This window comes from Spea bombifrons, chromosome 2 (genome assembly GCF_027358695.1).
Source record: "Spea bombifrons isolate aSpeBom1 chromosome 2, aSpeBom1.2.pri, whole genome shotgun sequence".
In the NCBI taxonomy this organism is placed as follows: domain Eukaryota; kingdom Metazoa; phylum Chordata; class Amphibia; order Anura; family Pelobatidae; genus Spea; species Spea bombifrons.
Genome location: NC_071088.1, coordinates 135,104,213 through 135,124,439, shown reverse-complemented (window position 1 = coordinate 135,124,439; position 20,227 = coordinate 135,104,213). Strand labels below are relative to the sequence as shown.

Here is a 20,227-nt window from a genome sequence, read left to right as displayed (position 1 = left end):
GCTGCCAGCCAAACCTGTCATTTGTGGACAGCTCAATGTTTTATTATCAGATCATCTATTCTTCTTCATTGATAAATGAATACTGGTGACAAAACTAGGCGTTATAATATATTAATATTGGGGGAAATCCAGTCCTGCTCCACAGAGCTGCATGTGCCTATCATCTGCCAGTGTCTGCCTGCCCAGGGGCCTGCTACTACTACTACTGCTGCTCTCTCGCCGTCATTACTCTCGGATACCAATTCTTATTTTTCTAAAATGGGGGATCGGACTTAAGGCTGGATGTGCCCTGCTCTGCCGGTGCCTCCCCTGTGCCCTGCCGGTGCCTGTCCTGTGCCCTACCGGTGCCTCCCCTGTGCCCTGCTCTGCCGGCGCCTACCCTGTGCCCTACTCCGCCTCCCTTCCTTAGTCTGAGGGATCAATGTTTGGAGAAGTTTCTTCCCGTAGCTTGAATCAAAAATGCCCACGACTTTCACAAAACAAAATTTGTTACCCGAAAACTAATGTGGCAAAAACAGTACGAAAATTTGGAGTGAAACCATTCTACCAAACTACCTGCAGTTAATTCCTGAAATTGGAACACAATGGTCCAGACATAAGTCTCAGGAATTCTGACTTCTGCGGAGAAACATGTGCAGTATTTCAAAATAAACCTCTTTTCAAATAAAAAGATTTAAAGTGACATTACCATGACATTACCTGGGATATTTTAAACTACACTTCCCAGCACCCAATGCGCCGGACATGTCTGAGGCACGCAGAGCATAGCGGGAATTGTAGTTTGAAGGACCTATGTTTTGAGCTTATCAGTCAAGCACGGACTACATGTCCCAGGCCGCACCGCGGCCGTGTCGTAATCAGCGACTGTCCTGGGAAAGTGAGAGGCTGCTCACGTTTTGTTTCCTCGCCGTGTTTGCTGCTGGTGTCCCGCTCATGTGGAGGTCCCGGGTGTCCGGGCTCGGTATCGCCCGGCTTATTGCGGCTCGCTGGAGGCGCTCAGTTGGCTCCGGTAGAGTCGAGGGTGCGCTGAGTGGTATTGCGTGCGGTAATGGGCAGTACTTACCAATAGGAGGCCATGGAGCGCTTCGCCTGCAGTATCACCGAACGGCCACTGGAGGGCGCACGGAAACTGTAATTCCCAGCTGCTGGAGCACGCGCTTACAGAACAAGCTGCAGTACCTGCAACACGCCGCGGAGGGGCAGCAGAGAGACGGGCATCAGCAAAGCGGAGGCAAAAAGGGGCAGACTGGGATTCCTGTGCTTACTGCTGCCCTCCTGGCTTATTGCTACAGCAGAGGACACATACCCAAGGGTGAATATCTATGCTGCTGATTAGAAATTGGGTTGCTTTATGAACAAGTGCAATACCTTTTACTCCTTAGATATGATGTTAGGCAGTATTTCTACACTGTTAAAGTAGTGTACACGCGGAACAACCTTCCAGCAGAAGTGGTAGATGGTAATACATTGAGAGAATTTAAACGTGGTATGAACATAAGACCAGAGACCGAGTCAGTTGTGTGGTTTGAAGGTTCTGTAAATTATCTTAGGAATAGTTAAACTACCCTTGTGAAATAGCCCTAACAAGGTCAAATCAGCCAGATGTTTAGCTGCAAACAGCTGATTTTTAATGGAATCTCTTCATAGGTGTACAGAGGCTCTTTATCACTCCCATCACTCCTGTGTTCCAAAGGCCCTTTATCTCTCCCATCACTCCTGTGTTCCAATGGCCCTTTATCACTCCCATCACTCCTGTGTTCCAATGGTCCTTTATCACTCCCATCACTCCTGTGTTCCAAAGGCCCTTTATCTCTCCCATCACTCCTGTGTTCCAATGGCCCTTCATCACTCCCATCACTCCTGTGTTCCAGTGGCCCTTTATCACTCCCATCACTCCCATCACTCCTGTGTTCCAGTGGCCCTTTATCACTCCCATCACTCCTGTGTTCCAGTGGCCCTTTATCACTCCCATCACTCCTGTGTTCCAATGGCCCTTTATCACTCCCATCACTCCTGTGTTCCAGTGGCCCTTTATCACTCCCATCACTCCTGTGTTCCAGTGGCCCTTTATCACTCCCATCACTCCTGTGTTCCAATGGCCCTTTATCACTCCCATCACTCCTGTGTTCCAGTGGCCCTTTATCACTCCCATCACTCCTGTGTTCCAATGGCCCTTTATCACTCCCATCACTCCTGTGTTCCAATGGCCCTTTATCACTCCCATCACTCCTGTGTTCCAGTGGCCCTTTATCACTCCCATCACTCCTGTGTTCCAATGACCCTTTATCACTCCCATCACTCCTGTGTTCCAGTGGCCCTTTATCACTCCCATCACTCCTGTGTTCCAGTGGCCCTTTATCACTCCCATCACTGTAAATGCCTTCTACAGGGCATTTACCCCCCGCTGATATCCAACACGACCCGCTGCTGCCAAGAGCCAGAGGCCGTGGTTAGAATTGGCCCTGAGCGTTCGGACCCCGGGTATTGATCTTTGTTGATGTGTTTAATCTCTGTGACCCCTGCAGGTGAGGACCTCCTGGAAGCGGCTCGAACCGGTAACACCAACGAAGTGGACAGGTGAGAAGAGACACCGCGTTTTTTTTGCACGTACTGGGGCAGAATAACTACACGTATGTACAGTGCTGCCTAAGTGAGCTGCTTTAACGCGGACTCAACATACAGCGATTCAGACATCGGTTTTAGGCCCGATCTCGAGCTACATGTTTGCAGACTGCTCACTCATATCTTTTATGCTCTTGATACAGCCCACGATAGACATACGCGGTCCCTTCTATAAGGATCAGGTATCGGGTGTAGATCAGACTCGACTCGAATAACTTCCGGTGGCGTCGCTTTGGGGTATTTGTAAGAACCCCGGGGGGCTCCGTTTAAATGTCCAAATGCTCTGCTTCCAGGTTGCTGGCCGAGAAGGTCGACCCCAATGTGCGCCACAAACTGGGATGGACGCCACTCATGGTGGCAGCGATGGGCAGAAACCAGAGGTAAGGGGGCCGCTAGAAGTGAAGTCACGAGAGTAACATTAACCCTTTGGGGCTCCAACATCACAAAGCAAACGCCAACACTTTACACATGGCTTTCAGGCAAAGTAATATATTTACTGAGATGGCCGACGGGGGGCAATTATCTGTCCCCCCAAAAAATTGCATCTTTGTTATGAAGATGATCTTTGACCCTCGCCAAGGTCGTCATGTCACCCTGTTATTTACTTTTTTATTGTCAGTTTTAATTTTATTTTAAAAAAAAATTAATATATTTTTTTCATAAATGAACCTTTTTTTTGCGCATAAAAAAAAATTGGTTTTAAGATGCAAAATACACCCAAACCAGGTCAGATCAGTACTGGACGTGGCCCCCCTAGCTCCGTTTCGGACGGGTATGAGGTTTGCGACAAATCAGTCGGTTTCCAGCACAGATCTCTAAATATAAATAATTTTAAAGGTTTTTTTCGCTGCTCGTCTCCCTCTGTTGAGCCGCGATCCTAACCAATACATAAAAGGCTTTCCGTCTCCCCTCCGTCTCCTCTCGTTCCCAGGGTAATCACCCCTCCGTGCTACCCAAGCCAAATGTTTGCGGACCCCCAAACCAGATTCAATTAGTTCCGTAGAAAGAAATCCAATTTCGCGGCGAGGCTCGCACAGTCCGCTCCGGTGACTTTTGATGTTTCGCCGTCCCTCCCTCCTGCCCTCTTCACCCCTCGGTCCCGTCCTCGGCCGAGTGGCAAGTTCATAAGCGACAAAAAAAGACCCAAATGACTTGAGAAAACACAGGATTAAGGCCGCGGGGGGGGGGACACAATGGGCGAGGATCTGCTCTCGAGCGGCACGGCCCGAGCCCCCCGCCCCCCCCGGCGCGCCCAGTTCGTGTGTGGTGCGGTCTTTGAGATGCCGTGGCAAGCTCAATGCCACCAATCTCCCATCAAGGTCATCCCTTAAGAGGCTTTCGGCGGCCCGTGTTTGTTTACCTCCCGCGCCTCAGAAGTCGTCCTGTTGCCGTGTCCGCCGGTGAGAGGCCAGACAAAGCATCGCCGCCGGGGTGTGAAGGTTGTTGACTGATCCGGCCGAGCGTCGGAGCAGAACCGGAGTGAAAAGGACCAAAAAAAAGAAGAAAAAAAAAATGGGCGCGGGGGGTCTATGGATTAGCGCCCCGTGGATACCATTCACTGAGGGTAGTTTCACTTTAATTCCCCCGGCTATTAGAAGCGGCAGCCGACTCATTGTCCACGGGGGTCGATACTTTGGGCTTTTAAGGATCCGCAAGGTGTGAATTTTGGCCGGCGGGTTTAATTTAAGCCGAAGGGAACTTTTGGCGCTTTTGCGTCTAACTGCGGCAATTAACGGACTTCCTGGAAAAGAGCCGAAGGGCGCGTTGGGCTGGGTGCGGAAATGGGGGGGGTTTTGTAATAAAATTAGTTCTGTAGTAGGTTCTCCCCGAGTTCCAGCTGTAATTAATGAAGAGCTCCGAGCCGACCGCGGGAGGTGAGATCGATCGGCCGATGGGGCGGATTCATCCCCTCCGCCACGCGTTAAAAGCCAGGAGTGAGTTCACCCTCGGGTCCACGTTGGGGGCTGAAACCTCGGGTCAGTGTTAATGGGTAGGGGACACAGTTGGTATTAAGTTTTGCCGTTCGGTTATTTTCTGAATGATAAATGAAGGTGGGTGACCCAATTCCAAAGCCAGGGCTCCGTCTCGTGTCCATTAATACTCGGTTAGCGGAAGGGCCGACATGACGCTAATGGAAGGCCACGTTTCTGGGAAAATCTTGGAGCGTGGGGTAGATGACCCGAGCCGCGTCTCACGCTTGTCCTCACTAAAAAGACCCCAGTGCCCTTCCTCAGGCTCCGGGGGCCGCAGAGGACTGGAAGGCGACCGTCGGTGGGGGGTTCCTCCTGTAGATGCGCCCGTATGGTGTTCTGCACCTCTTCGCTGTGGATGGTTAACGTCTGCTACTAGCAGGGGGTACCTGGGGTATTTAACCACCTCAAGGCACTTTAAAATGTAAAACACCCACGCTGTCGCTTACTCAGCCATTCTTACTCACACTCTTACTCATACTCACACTCTCTCTCAATGTTTCCCTACCTTCTCCACGACCGTTTCCATGTCCCTTTCTCTCGCCTCTTCTTGTTCTTCTGCTTCCCCGTGTCTTCTTTCTTCGGAAGCGCTCAGCGGAGACGTTGAGAGAGTTGGCATTTCCTGGAGACTTGAGACCCCCCCCGAGTGGCACCCTTGGCGGACCACCCTGGGCTACTAGAACAGGCCTAGCGATCAAACGATCAACAACCCGCTATTATTTACTTCCAGGAGCGCTATTATTTAAAAGTTACATTGTCCGTTTCATCCCGGACTATCCCGTCCTTGTGATTTCCTTGTGACGTTACACTGGAGTTCCCGGCGAAGGAAACTTTTCATCCCCATGCGCTGTTCCGATACGTTAAACCTGCGCGCCTTCCCTGATTCCTGCACCTGTTACAGAATACGTTCCATGGTGACCCCATAAAGGCTCTTTATTAATAGAATACATTATGGTGTAGATGGTCTCTCTCTGACCCCAGTGCCATGTTTAAATAATAGTCTTTTTTTATAACTTTTTTATTTTTTTTTATTTTAGTAGCACGCTTAACACCCTCTCTATCCCCGTTGCTTTACAACCGTTTAGTGAGAGAAATTCCATGTCCCCGTTCCGCGTAACTAATCGGTAACGTGACGAAAGATGAAAAATGATAAAAAGAAATGAAAAGTGTGAATTAAACGAAAATATAAAAAAGTGATAAAAGTTTAAAACGTCTGGTTAAAAAAAAATAAAAAAAAAAAATTGCTGCTTTAGAGCTCTAAGACCTTGTTCTCGGTAGAAGATGCAGAAAGTGTTTCGGCGACCGGGTTTATGCGAGTCTGACGGCTCTTTCTCCCCCTCCCCCGCAGCGCTGTCCGGTCGTTGCTGCGGGCCGGCGCCGACCCGAACCTCGGGGACGAGTTCTCCAACGTCTACGAGACCGCCAAGGAAAAGAACATCCATTCTCTAGAAGGTACTTTGTTTCTCTGAGCACTTCTGATTTTTTATTGTTTTGTTGGAAAACGTGCTTCGAATGAATGCATAAAATTCTCCGTGGCGGGAAACATCGCGGCGCCAGCTATGAGGCGGGGGAGGTTCTTATATCGACATGAAGCCCAGAAAAGTATTTGGACGAGGCCGGACTCTCCTAAACACAGAAGGGGGTCCGTTTTTGGCTGGTGGGTAGGAAAGGCTCACCGTTTACCACGTTGCCAGGGGGGCAGATCACCCAGGAGGGGCAAAACACCCAGGAGAGGCAGCTATCTGGGGCACCACCGCTCGATGATCAAAGACCCCCTCGCTCCCGTGGTATACGTTGGGTGACCTGAACACGACTGCGCTGGCTGTTATGTTTTGTGTGTGTTTTCCGTGGAATAACCGCATTTCCCTTGGCTGTGGGCCGGACGAGACGCGCGACATAAAAAGAATATAATATAGTCCGCGCCGCGGGAGCACGGACTTATTGTGATGTAAATCCACGCAGAGGCGCGCCGTGTGTTTTTATGGGGGTTTATCTGACTGCTGAATAATTCGGAGTTTATTGAGATCGGGTGTAACGTCTCCCTTATTCCTATTTTATGCCCCCTTGTCCGCATTAACCCTTTAGTTGTTCCATTAACAGGTCATATCGCAGTGACCACCTGGAACCGTCATACACGCCAGAGCTGGCTGATGGCGAGATTAGTTCAGCCGAACATGTAAAGGGGCAAATGGGGTATTCTGATGAATGAGTGCAGAGAAGTTTAATGGTGACCCTGGGCTATGAAATGCCGATTGGTAGGCCATTCCAGGGCTGCCGGATAACACAAGCCCCAGCACATGGATAGCAGACAAATGCAGACCCCCCCGCCCTAGTAACGTGCGTCTCCCCCCCCCCCCGGTTACTGTACATGGGAGCGCCGTCAGGATCCTGCGCGACATTCATCCCAAACATGACAGCGGTTATTGCAAAAGATAAATCTATCGCCCGATGGAAGTGATTATCTCCCCGGTGTGCTAATAAACGGCACGCAGATATATTTATATCACGCATGGCAGAGGAAAGCAATGCCGGAGTTAACACGCAAACAAAACACGGCCGCTTTTTAATTTTTTTATCTAGAAATGTTTATGAAGCAAAATAAAAAATGCCGAGAACCGGTTTCTACGAGAATTTCCCCCGCGTGCGCAGAGACAGCCGCGGCTTCATTTGGCCGTTAGTAGCACTTATTTTTTTTAATAAATTATTATTATTGTTTTATTTATATAGCGCCAACAATCATCGCAGCGCTTCTGGAACCAACAGACTGAGGGGAACCTGATATGTTTGGGATAGGGGGCTTACAATCTATTTTTTTTATGGGCTTTGCCAAAATCTTGCAGGTACTGAACAGGGTAAAAAAAAAAAAAAAAGTAACAATATCACTCACTGACAGACATTGTATAATAATACAAATACCGTGTTTGCTCCATTATAACACGGCTCCACAAACTCCTGAATCCTAATGAAACATAGAAAAAAAAAAAAAAACCTGAATATAAGACGACCCTGTTTGGGTGAAAAACACCGTTCTTGCTTTTGTTGCTCTCATTCATTCTCTCGCACTCTCATTCAGTCTCTCTCTCACACTCTCACTGACTCTCGCACTCTCATTCCCTCTCTCTCTCACGACCTGATTCACTCTCGGACTCATTCATCCACTCACTTCCTACCCTCTCCACTGAACGCTTCCGTGTCCATGTCTCCTTTCTCGCAGCTCTGCTTCTTCTCTTGCCTCTTTTAGTTCTTCTGTCTTATTTCTTCGCCCGCCTCTTCCAGGTATCAGCTCTGTTATCCATGGACTTCCGCAAAAATGGGGAAGCCTTTGCGTAGACACTCTCCCCCGATTGGAGGAACAGGGGAGAGACCGTCCCTGTTGTGCGCATTGTGCGCAACCTCTTATAATGGAACAAATATCACTCCCATCACTCCTGTGTTCCAATGGCCCTTTATCACTCTCATCACTCCTGTGTTCCAATGGCCCTTTATCACTCCCATCACTCCTGTGCTCCAATGGCCCTTTATCACTCCCATCACTCCTTTTTTCCAATGGCCCTTTATCACTCCCATCACTCCTGTGTTCCAATGGCCCTTTATCACTCCCATCACTCCTGTGTTCTAATGGCCCTTTATCACTCCCATCACTCCTGTTTTCCAATGGCCCTTTATCACTCCCATCACTCCTGTGTTCCAATGGCCCTTTATCACTCCCATCACTCCTGTGTTCCAATGGCCCTTTATCACTCCCATCACTCCTGTGCTCCAATGGCCCTTTATCACTCCCATCACTCCTTTTTTCCAATGGCCCTTTATCACTCCCATCACTCCTGTGTTCCAATGGCCCTTTATCACTCCCATCACTCCTGTGTTCTAATGGCCCTTTATCACTCCCATCACTCCTGTTTTCCAATGGCCCTTTATCACTCCCATCACTCCTGTGTTCCAATGGCCCTTTATCACTCCCATCACTCCTGTGTTCCAATGGCCCTTTATCACTCCCATCACTCCTGTGTTCCAATGGTCCTTTATCACTCCCATCACTCCTGTGTTCCAATGGCCCTTTATCCCCCCCATCACTCCTGTGTTCCAATGACCCTTTATCACTCCCATCACTCCTGTGTTTCAATGGCCCTTTATCACTCCCATCACTCCTGTGTTCCAATGGCCCTTTATCACTCCCATCGCTCCTGTGTTCCAATGGCCCTTTATCACTCCCATCACTCCTGTGTTCCAATGGCCCTTTATCACTCCCATCACTCCTGTGCTCCAATGGCCCTTTATCACTCCCATCACTCCTTTTTTCCAATGGCCCTTTATCACTCCCATCACTCCTGTGTTCCAATGGCCCTTTATCACTCCCATCACTCCTGTGTTCCAATGGCCCTTTATCACTCCCATCACTCCTGTGTTCCAATGGCCCTTTATCACTCCCATCACTCCTGTGCTTCAATGGCCCTTTATCACTCCCATCACTCCTTTTTTCCAATGGCACGTTGTGTTCATTGATCTAAGTTTAAGTTTAAAAGGATAACTGATGGCTGGAAAACCCTTTTGTAATGATGTTACAGCCAGAAATGTCTTTGTTTTCCATGAAAACAGCTCAGCGACCCCAAACTTTGGAACAGTAAAGTATATATATATAAAACTTTTGAACGGTGGTTTATGTGGTTCCATCTATACAGGACCTTCCTGTTTATGGCATGAAACCTCAGACGTAGAAGTTCATGCAGTTTGCATGAAGATAGAAGGTAACCCCGTCCAGTCGCCCGTTTCTCCTGCTGTAACGACCTTGATCAGTCGTTGGTCTCGTCTTACATTCAGGAGCCGTATGTCTATCCATGTTTAAATCCTCCGCTGTATTACCCTCTACCACTTCTGTTGGGAGGCTGTTCCACTTATCTACTACTCACACAGGAGATTTACATTATTGATACGTTTTGCTCTGCAATCTCTTTATTAGAGAGGGACATTCTAAGGAGGAAGATCCTAAACCTGCATCGTTAGAGTGTCAGCTCTGTGGGGCGCCCCCCCCCATAGAACATGCTGTATTTGGATGCTAGTGTAAGCCCAAAGGAGGGGGGGGCTTGTTGCCGTGTCTCTCGCCCGCGCGCACATATTTATATTTCATAAAACCGGAGCGTCAGGAGAAATATATTGCAGACGTCTTGGGGGGCCGGCAGCGAGCTGAAACGTTCCAGGCTTGGCGGTGATGGATGGGGGGAGAGGCTTCCCCTGACGCTTTATCGAGTTTCCCATCATAATGTCTCGCTCCGGCATCTCTTACAGATGATGGCTGAGCTGTCACGGCGGCGAGGGAGGGCGCCGGGAAGAGACACGCGCCCCCCGTAATAAGAAAGCTTTAATCTCATCACCGCACTCCTGCCTAGTATCTCAAATTCATCTTCCCTGACACGCAGCACTCATCCTGCGGCCGCCGCGCAAGCGCTGCGCATTAACCCCGTCCGTGCCGGAGACTAAGCTGCCGGGGACAGCGTATTTCTCTTATTACCAATAATTACTATTTATTTTTATTTTATTTATTTTATTTTTTTAATCTGCCGTTCCGGTTTAAGGTGCCGGGATGATCCACGACAACCGCTATAAAGCCGTAAAATACTCCGGGCAGCTCCGTGAGGTTGTAACAGAGCTGTAAATGCACGAGTACAGAAAAAAGGACCCTAATATGTAACATTTTAATAATAATAATTTTTTATTTATTTTTAGTTTATCTTGGGCACTTTATTGGCCGTTAAAGATTTAAAAAAAAAAATAGTAACCTAAACAGCTATGAATTTGATTTATACATTTAGCAAGCAAATACATAGGTCGAAATGTCTACATGCACACGCGCGGACACGCACAGACACGCGCACGCACGCATATGCGCATGCACACTGAAAGCAAAGATATGATACGTTTTGACACGTTTTATAGCAGTTTGAGGTCACATAAAACCCACATTTTTGTCAGTATCCAAAGCCGGGCTTTCTTATGAAGTCTTATTATCAGTCGCTTTACCCCCAGGGCAGCGGATTGTGCCCCGGCGTTAGTAAGCATCAAACCTAGCGTGACGTTTGAAAAGTGGTCCAATGACCATTCCACTGGTTGCTATGGTGATAAGACTATTTGCCCGAGAGTCACTTTTTAAACCCACCCTCCCCATACATCCCCTCGTATCACTGTCCTCGTTGGGGAGATGTACTAAGGAGCAGTCCGATGAGCAGTCGCTTCTCCATGTCTGCACACTTTGGTGCAAAGGAAAACCTTTGCATCCCTGCCCCGGTTAGGGGCTTATTAACTAAAGAGGGAGTTAGCAGGAGAGTTGCTGTTTCGTTTCCGTGACTTCACTTTACATCACGCAGCGCCAATCCCAGTGAGAGTTTTTACCCAACTTCACTTTACATCATTGAGGGCCGCCAAGGAGCGTCAAGTCCAAGAATAGCTTGGAGGGCCCTGTATAAAGCATATTTCAATCAGTGAATGAGTTTTTTTTTATTGATCTATACATTATACAGGGCCAGAGCTGGTCACTTTATAACCATCGCAGGGAGCGGGACCTTTACGTGGCGCGTGCCCCTCGGAGGCAGTCACCTTCTCTGCCGGGAGTCCGGTTTGGAAGGATCACTGAGTGTCCGTGACCCGCGTGGGGTTAAAGGTCGCGGCCCGGCCAGCCCCTCCAGGCTGGAATCTAATGATTCTTCAGAGTCCTGATCACCGCTTAATGTTCTTGGCCATTAACACTGTTCCCATTGTACATCTCCGCACAATACGATGGCGCTATGGAGATCAATTAATCACCAATTCAGACCCTGCCAGGGGCTCTCCTAATACCAAGTGAGCCCGGAGCAGGGACGATCGTATCCATTTAACCCTAAAAGAAACCTTTTGCTCATGCCCGGACGCGCTTTATTCTCTCCAGCCACCTGTGCTGGTTGGCGTTTCCATGCGTCCATAACGGGGACCCTACTCACACGTTTGATGAAATGGTCGGTATGAATGGCCGCGCTCGCTCAATGCTCTGCTCTCCTTTTCTTTCCAGTGCTTGTGACGCGCGAGGACGAGTTCAGTAACCGGCTGAACTCCCGGGCGAGCTTCCGCGGCTGCACCGCGCTGCATTACGCCGTCCTGGCCGACGATTACGCTACGGTCAGGGAGCTGCTTGAGGGAGGTGAGTGCCGCTCGGCCCGTCATATATATATATAATATGTAATATATATAATATACCGCCCGGGCCCCAGCTATACGGATACACGTCATGTAATAAGTTGTTTTAGGAGACGTCCCCTTGTTGCCGGCAGCGGCCCTGGGTCCATTGATTGCCGAGTGTATACATTGGAGGCCGAGGGCTGCGCTATATACCGGATGATAGATCTGTCTCATTACGGTGACATCATAGCCGGCCGGCGCGCACTAAGGGAAATCAATGGATCCTGTCCGCGCAGGGCCGCCGGCACTCTGCCCAGATAAAAGGTGATCTTCCCTTAACCGCTACGAATACCCCGGTAATGAGCTCCATCACAGAAGCGTGTGTTTAAGTGACAGGTTAACACAAAGCTCTTTGTCTTTCTACATCATCGGTACGAGGTGACAGGCGATGTGTTCTGTGCTGTACCGTGGGGTCACAGCCGGGATCAGGAGCCGCATTTGGAAAGTGGTAGCGTGTAGCAGGATAGGATTCACGTTCCTTTTAAGTCTCTGACTTTAAATCTCAAAAAGGATCATTGGACCTTCCCTTTACCAGAATCCAATAATCCGATGGAAAAATATAGATATTTTTGTGTATTTTTTTTTAATCACTCTTTCAAAAAAGTTGATTTTCTTTGTATATTTTTGATATTTATTTATATATAATTTTTTTTATGAAACTTTTTTTTTATTTTATTGATTAGTAGCATCGCCAAAGAGTATCCATATGGGTTCAGATGATGTTGCACGTGATGTTGCACGTGATGTTACACGTGATGTTACACGTGATGTTGCGTGTGTTTCATGTTGGTTACAAGGAAAAGTTTTCTGAAGAATCATAAAAAATAAAGAATTGCCTGCTGCGGGCTTATTGAGTAAACGTGGGCAGGGTGCATCATGGGAGCTGCAAAGTGCAGGCCGGGTTAAGAGTCCTATGGCTGCGAGGTGTAATATAATGTATATAGCGCAGCGCTGCGGTGGTCGGTATGGTGTCACTCGGCGGGCAGACTTCATCGCGCTTTATATGGTTTTAATCATCGCCTGCAAAATTTACAGCACCGCAAAAGGGATCGATACGGAGTTTATAACCACGTGCCGAGCCTGAAGCAAACCGCGTTACCGGGTTAACCCCCGCCGCTCAGTACATTTTATGCAGATTAGATAAAGCTTTGAAGTAAGCTGCATGTTCTTGCGTCTTTCTTGCATGCTTTGCAGACAGTCAGCTATGGAGACCAAAGATCGTAAACACACCCGGGATGGGGGGCTGTCTGCCCTTTCCTGCTCCTCGCCTGCTTTTAAGGGTATATGGCACCACTCTGTAGCTGCCATAGCTAATTGCTAGCTCCACCCCCTTATGAAGCCACTCCCCCAGGAGACAGGGAAGTATACGGTGGGTTAAAAGGAACCGTCGGCTCATTCTCGTTAAATTAGGATTCCTGGGTATCTCGGGCCATGTCCTTCCCGAAAGTCCGTTCCTTCAACCGATTAGGGTATCATGCGTTGGGTGCTGGCGGGTTCCTCCTCGCTTCCTGTGCCTCTTTCCCAAATCGGGCCGCATTAAAAGAACGCTCGCCCCGTCCCGTTCCCAGCCGGTATGTGCCCTGCGCGTTTACCCAGACTTTTACTCCAAGACCCGGAATGTCTGCCCACCGATACGAAGTGGAGCGAGGTCCCTGAAGATAGTTTTTGGTGGGACGGATCCTCACTGCAGGAGACCCCAGAAGATTTGGCCCTCCCTTGGGGAAGGCAGGGGCTCCATATCCCCCCTGTAGGGAAAAATATAGGTCAAGTACCCCAAAACAAATAATACGGGTCATGTAACGGAAATTCAGTGATTATTGGGGTGGAATTTATTATTAGTATTATATATATATATATTTATATGGCGCCATCATATTCTGCAGCGCTGTACAATTTCTTGCGTTAAACACTAAATCACTAGTCCCGATATAATCAGTGTTTAAAAATCACAATTTAAGAGACCGGCTGGTGCAATAATTTACCCGCAGATCAATTGCACGCTTATTATTTCCAGTTTAATATCAGCTGCCTCACTTTATCATTCCTTTGGGTCAATAGTGTGAGCGGCTCGTGTATATTTTAATTGGGCTTTTTTTTCCTCTTTTTTTATTAATTTTTTTTGCTGTAGTTCAGCCTGTTTGATAAATCGGATGTATTGCGCTCCGATTCCACGTATTGACGGATTTCAGCATGTTCTGGCGAGCAGCTGCCGCGGTTAATAATCTTTATAGCGCGTTCCTAGTTTGCGCCTGAAAACCAAACAACTTTACTATTTTTTCATTGAACTCTTTGGCTGAATGTTGTATAAAACCTCTCGGTTTTCAAGCGAGCTGAGTAAGGCTGACGGCAGTGGATTGGCTCGTATAGAACGAGCGAGGCTTAACGCTAATGATTTAGCTCGCCTAGAGCCTGTAAAAGTCTGCCTTCTAGCGATTCAATTTGTTCAGAGTGAGTATGGCTGCTCGCTAATCATTCCCTTCTTCTGATTGCTTATTTTTGCTCAGCGTAATGCCACAGTTAGGCTCACTCGGAGCAAGCGAGTCTGATGGCTAATGATTTGATTCACTCGGAGCAAGCAAGCAAGGCTGATGGCTAACGGCTAACGATTTGGCTCACTTGGAGCGAGCGAGCAAGACTGGCGGCTATCTGTTTGACTCACTTGGTGCGAGCAAGGCTGATGGCTAGCAATTTGGCTCATTCTAAGCGAGCGAGGCGGACGGCTAACAATTTGGCTCATTCTAAGCGAGCGAGGCGGACGGCTAACAATTTGGCTCATTCTAAGCGAGCGAGGCGGACGGCTAACAATTTGGCTCATTCTAAGCGAGCGAGGCGGACGGCTAACGATTTGGCTCATTCTAAGCGAGCGAGGCGAACGGCTAACGATTTGGCTCATTCTAAGCGAGTGAGGAGGACGGCTAACAATTTGGCTCATTCTAAGCGAGCGTGACGGACGGCTAACGATTTGGCTGTCCCCAGCGGGTTGATTCGTTCAGAGTAAGGCCACCATCCACGTACCTGCTCGCTCGCTTACCTCCAGGCATCCGGACTTACCCCCTCTCTAGCGACTCAGCCCGTGGATGGCCGCATTATTATCACCGGGGCAACTTATCCCCTTTCTTAGCCGGAAACCAAACGCCTCACCTCGCGAGCGATTCCCTTCTGCCCCCCGACGCCGAAGGACAGAGGCGGCCATCGAGCGCAGAGCCCCCCGTATCCTAACCGGACCTATTGACAGGTATCCGGGAGGCCGAGGAGCCCAAAGACAAATCGTTAAGAGGACGGAGTTAATAACATTTGAGTAATGGCGGCCTGTCACCGCGATAAACTTTTTTCAATAGAGCCGACAGAAACATATTTCCCCAATGAGTGACCTTCTCCAGCTGCGGCACGGAGGAGAGGCACGAGCCGGCGTGCCATTTATCAAATATTATAAAACCGGGCTTGCTAATGCCTGCGCGGGGGGGGGGCTGAGAGATAAATACAGTGCCTGGGGGGGCAAACCAGGTGCCCACCCCCCCCTCCGACAACACAGGGTCTCACTGTGGGTGGTGACTAATTGCCCGGTCTGTTAAGGGGTCTTAAGGTTGTAGCCCCCTCGGCATGGATACAATAGGCAGCTTGGTCCTCTCTGTTTAACCCCTCCCCGTCCTTTTTAAAAGAGGCTATTGTGCTTCTCCGTTACGACGATACGGCAGCAAAATGTGAGAGTCCAAGGCCGGTATATACCTTGGTGTGTAACTGCTGCTCAGAGGGTTAATACCCATGCCCTTTTTACCCCAAAGCAGCCAGAACTGCCCCAATTTTTTTTCCCATTTCTAGGGGAAAGTCCGTGTTTCTATTTATCCCATGAGACCCCCTAAATGTAACTTATAATCTAAATGCCTTTAAGAGTGTGCTTCCCTTTGTGTATTTTTTTTAATAAATATAGATTATTTTGTGTATTTTTTTTAATAAATATAGATTATTTTTTGTATTTTTTTAAATTAATATATAATTTTTTTATTTTTTTTTTGCTTTAAATGGCGTTAAAATTTTTAGCCATATTGAATGGCGTTATAAACCCCACCGCCACCCAATTTATTTTATTAAATAGTAAATAATAAATAAATGAATGAATAAATTATACATTGTAATTTTATTTTTCCCGTTACAGCAACAATTGTATCAAGTGAATGGATCTTAAAAATAAAATAATAAATTAGTAGCAAATATAAACTGTTACATTTTTTTTCCTCCCATGAAATGCAACAATTGTATCGAGCTAAAAGCTGGCTAAAAAATAAAGGAATTGGGTCCGGTACAGGCCGTATTAAAATAAATCCGAGCGAGTTTGTCCTGTTTCGGCGATAGACGGAGACGGGTTATTTATGAAAGTGTAATATTTGTTCGCTGCCGGTCCTGACCGATCGATCGGCCCTCGCTAGTCAAGCTCTATCAATTATTACGGCAGTTAGTCAAGTCGTCGGGGCCATTAACAGGGGGATTAAGCTAATATTGGACCGCTTCTATCGATCCGATCCTGAAAAAGAGCAGCTTGGCTCTGCGCGGCGGGAATGACGTCCGGGCCCCTAGGCTGTCATCACGGGGAGAGCTTAACGGCACAATCGCTGCTAAGTGATCACTCTTGTCAGCCTGTCCTGGGCACGGTACAGCCGAGCTCGGCTCTCTGATCAATGGCCTTTATTTCTTGGGCCCCAAAAGGCTGGGGCAAGCCGCGCTTAACCCTGTGTGCGCTGGAGTTCTGCTCGTCGTTAAAGGGCTGTCCAGCTGCCGGGAGGTCGATAAGACGCCTTTACCTACATGCTTCTATATGTTGCTATTAAGTCATGTAGGGGGTGTTTGTAGAGTGCTATTGTTTTAATGCCCCCTTTGTGAGATTTTTGCGCCTGCATCTATAAAAAATATATGCAAATGTGCAAAGCCATTTAAATGAGTTTTGGAAAACAACAGAAGCACAATAGTGATTTTTCTTATAAGAGGAGGGATTTCTAACATATAGTAAAGTGACGCTTTTTTCATGAATATATACTCACACCGACCACAATAGAATTTTAAACGGTGTTTTTGTTGGGTCTGCGCATGCACGAGTTTGCTGTGGCATTGGGGGGCGTGCATTAATGGGCACGCAGTGGTTCTTCTCTTAACACCAGTTTCCCTTACTGGTTCTTGATGGATATGAACAGACGAACATGTTATTGGAGCCGAATTGCTCTGCAGAGTATCTCACACAGAAGCATTCTGCAGGCCAAGGAGAAGTTTTCTTTTTAGTTTAAACCCCCCAAAAAAGAGCTTTTTTTTCTTTTTCTTTAAATGTTAGAGTTAGGTGCTACTTGGGCGCTCAGCTTCGTTTTTGAAGTACTTGTTAGAATTATGTACGATATATAACTCTGACCCATTAGGGGGAATCTTCTCTCATTAAGCTCCTCCCCATGGCTGCGTCTACTGGTAGCAGGAAGTGTACCTAAGTATGCTTCCCGGCACATACATCGTAATGCTTCCCTGGAAATCAATGAGAGTAGCGACCGCCCATCACATGTATTCTGGTTATGAAGAAGACTAATGGGGATTGGGCTGTGTCTTTAAAGGGGAATTAGTATTGTTTAAGTTAAAGAGGAGGCATTAAATTACATTTTCCATCCCTGCACTGATTTATATGCATTTAATGTGAGCGATCCTTTAAGTTTCAAGTTTAGAAATAAGGGAAAGAGAAGAGATGCTCATGCCCAGGTATATGATGTTAATCTCTGCCCCACCTCTCTGGATGCCCTGCAGGTGCCGATCCCATGCAGAAGAATGAAATGGGGCACATGGCCCTCGACTACGCGCGAGAAGGAGAGCTGAAAAAACTACTGCAAGGCTGGGAGACCAAGGTCAGTGCGTGCGAGGGGCGGGGCTTATAGAAATGGGGCGGGGGGGAAGTAATCGTGATGTGTCTTTCATCTGCTGCACTAAGCTTCCTTGGCCGCCCACCGTGCCTACGGCCCTCAGCATGGCCCATTCCTTTGTGCTTCTTCAAAGAAGCTTGGGGTCTGCCTTGACATTTCTGCCTGGTAGAGGCGGTGCAGAAGAGGTATAGCTACCTTGTGGGTTGTTGCTGTGCTGAGTGTTGCCACGGTGAATGACTTTTGACATTAAACTGTCTTCAGCGACCTCACCTTGTGAGTGAGTCTGGCTGTTCCTCACCTAACTATATGCCTCCAAAATCCTTGGCTTTGTGAACCTAGAAGAACTGATGCTGTTTGAAGGCAAAGGCCGATCACGCCGAGCATTGATTTAATTTAGATTTTTCTTCTGTTCACTCAAATAAATGTCTATTTTTAAAAGCCTTCCTACTTTACAGCACTTTTCACACCTGTCTAAAACTTCTGCACAGTACTGTATGTCTGAATTAGCAATGTGGACTGTGACTTAAAGACTATCTTGTGACCAGATCCTGCCTTTGAAGCGGCTGTCTGGCCTCAACTCCCATCCTGCTCAGCCAGCCGCAGGTTAGGAAGCCAGCCCGACGTTGTAGCTGCTGTTTAGTTTGCGGTGGGTGTGATGTTGCCGGTTTAGAAGAGTAGAGCAGCCGCCATATATCTGCGTCTGCCCGGGACTGGAATCCGTGTATAAAGCCATAAAGCGGCGTGTCGCCGGCGCATGATGAACAGCCAGCTTGGGGGGACGGTCCGCTGGCAGCTAGCAATTCTGTATCCGCTCTCTACTGGGACTCCCCGGGAATTTATGGCTCATTTTAATCACAGGCACGGAATGAATTGGCGAGAGTATTTAAAGACAAATCGCACATAGATTTTATTTGCATGCACCGCTGACAGCAACACATTTGTTTTACCAACTTCCTTCTCCCGCAAACAGCTGCTGACCCGATAAAGTGATTTCTCCTCTCCTGGAAGAAAGTAAACCTTTCCGCATCCATTATCTCCGTCCCCGCAGCTCGGGGGGAATTCCGCTCGCCTTTGTTTCTTGCAATGAAAAATAACTATCACGCATCCCTCGCTGTAACTGGACGTCAGTATATATATATATATATATATATATATAATCGCTTCTCGGCCTATTGGCTAAGATCAAGTGTAGTAGTGGTAGGGGGGGGGGCTTGATCCTCTGGCCTCAGGGCCGGGGTGGCATGGAGCCCGAGGCGTACACTTGAGCCCCAGAGTAGTTCTGGGTCACGCTCACAGCCCTGCACCTATGGTTGTGAAAGTGTTGGCCCGAGGAACACTGAAGGCCAAACGCTACAGAAGAAGCGCCCTTCACTCCAAGACCCTTACAGGCATGCGTGTGAATTCATTTTTTCGTTTTCGGCCTCACGGATATGGCTGGACACCTATTTATTATCACGATTTGCACTTTCCGTTGGTGCACTTGTGCCTATTAACTACGATGGATCACGGACTTTTGATGCACGGCCTGAACACGATTTTCCTTGGACACGTTTTTAGTTTGACGTTTTTTGGAGCACTGCTTCGCAGTGAGGACTGGATTCCAGTCGTTTGTTGGGAGAGGTGGGAGAAGTCTTGTGGCTGCCCACCTCTTCCTTACAGTTGTTCTCTTCGGAGGGAACCAAGAAGATCTGACCCTCCTGCAGGCCTTCTTAATCGACGGATCTGAGCTTCGCTGCGATCTTTCTCAGGATTCACGGAGCACACAACGAGAAGCACGACAGCTCGGGCTTCCAAACAAATAAAAATAAAAAAATCAGTGTGTGTATATATATATACACACACACACACACACTGATTTTTTTAAATTTTTTTTTTGGAAGCCCGAGGTGTCTTGCCCTCTTCGTCTCTTCCCCTATGTCTCTCTTTCCCCCGTCTCTCTCTCTTTCCCCCGTCTCTCTCTCTTCCCCCTCTCTCCCCCCCTCTCTCCCCCCCTCTCCCCCCCCTCTCTCTTTCTTCTCCTCTCTCTCTATCTCTCTTTCCCCCTCTCTTTCTTTCCCCCCCTCTCTCTCTTCCCCCCTCTCTCCCCCCCTCTCTCTCTCCCCCCCTCTCTCTCTTTCCCCCCCCTCTCTCTCTCTCTCTTTCCCCCCCCCTCTCTCTCTCTCTCTCTCCCCTCTATCTCTCTTCCCCCCTCTCTCTCTCTCTCCCCCTCTCTTTCTTCCCCCCCTCTCTCTCTCTCTCTCTCTCTCTCCCCTCTATCTCTCTTCCCCCCTCTCTCTCTCTCTCCCCCTCTCTTTCTTCCCCCCCCCTCTCTCTCTCTCTCTCTCTCTCTCTCTCTCTCTCTTCCACCCCTCTCTCTCTTTCCCTCCTCTCCCCCTCTCTCTCTTCCCCCCTCTCTCTCTCTTCCCCCCTCTCTCTCTCTTCCCCCCTCTCTCTCTCCCCCTCTCTCTCTCTTTCCCCTCTCTCTCTCTTCCCCCCCTCTCTCTCTTCCCCCCATCTATCTCTTTTCCCCTCTATCTCTCTTTCCCCCTCTCTCTCTGTCTCTCTCTT

General features: G+C 48.3%; 1 protein-coding gene across 1 annotated transcript in view; it reads left to right on the top strand.

The window, feature by feature from the left end:
- Nucleotides 1-857: 857 nt before the first annotated feature.
- The window catches only part of CLPB (caseinolytic mitochondrial matrix peptidase chaperone subunit B), a 37,488-nt gene continuing 18,118 nt past the window's right edge, over nucleotides 858-20,227 (top strand). Inside the window, exons 1-6 of the mRNA XM_053456606.1 lie at nucleotides 858-1,312; nucleotides 2,526-2,577; nucleotides 2,916-3,002; nucleotides 5,941-6,044; nucleotides 11,629-11,757; nucleotides 17,568-17,665. Coding sequence (XP_053312581.1) covers nucleotides 934-1,312; nucleotides 2,526-2,577; nucleotides 2,916-3,002; nucleotides 5,941-6,044; nucleotides 11,629-11,757; nucleotides 17,568-17,665 — 849 coding nt within the window. The 5' untranslated portion in view covers nucleotides 858-933. The remainder of the gene's footprint in view (nucleotides 1,313-2,525; nucleotides 2,578-2,915; nucleotides 3,003-5,940; nucleotides 6,045-11,628; nucleotides 11,758-17,567; nucleotides 17,666-20,227) is intronic.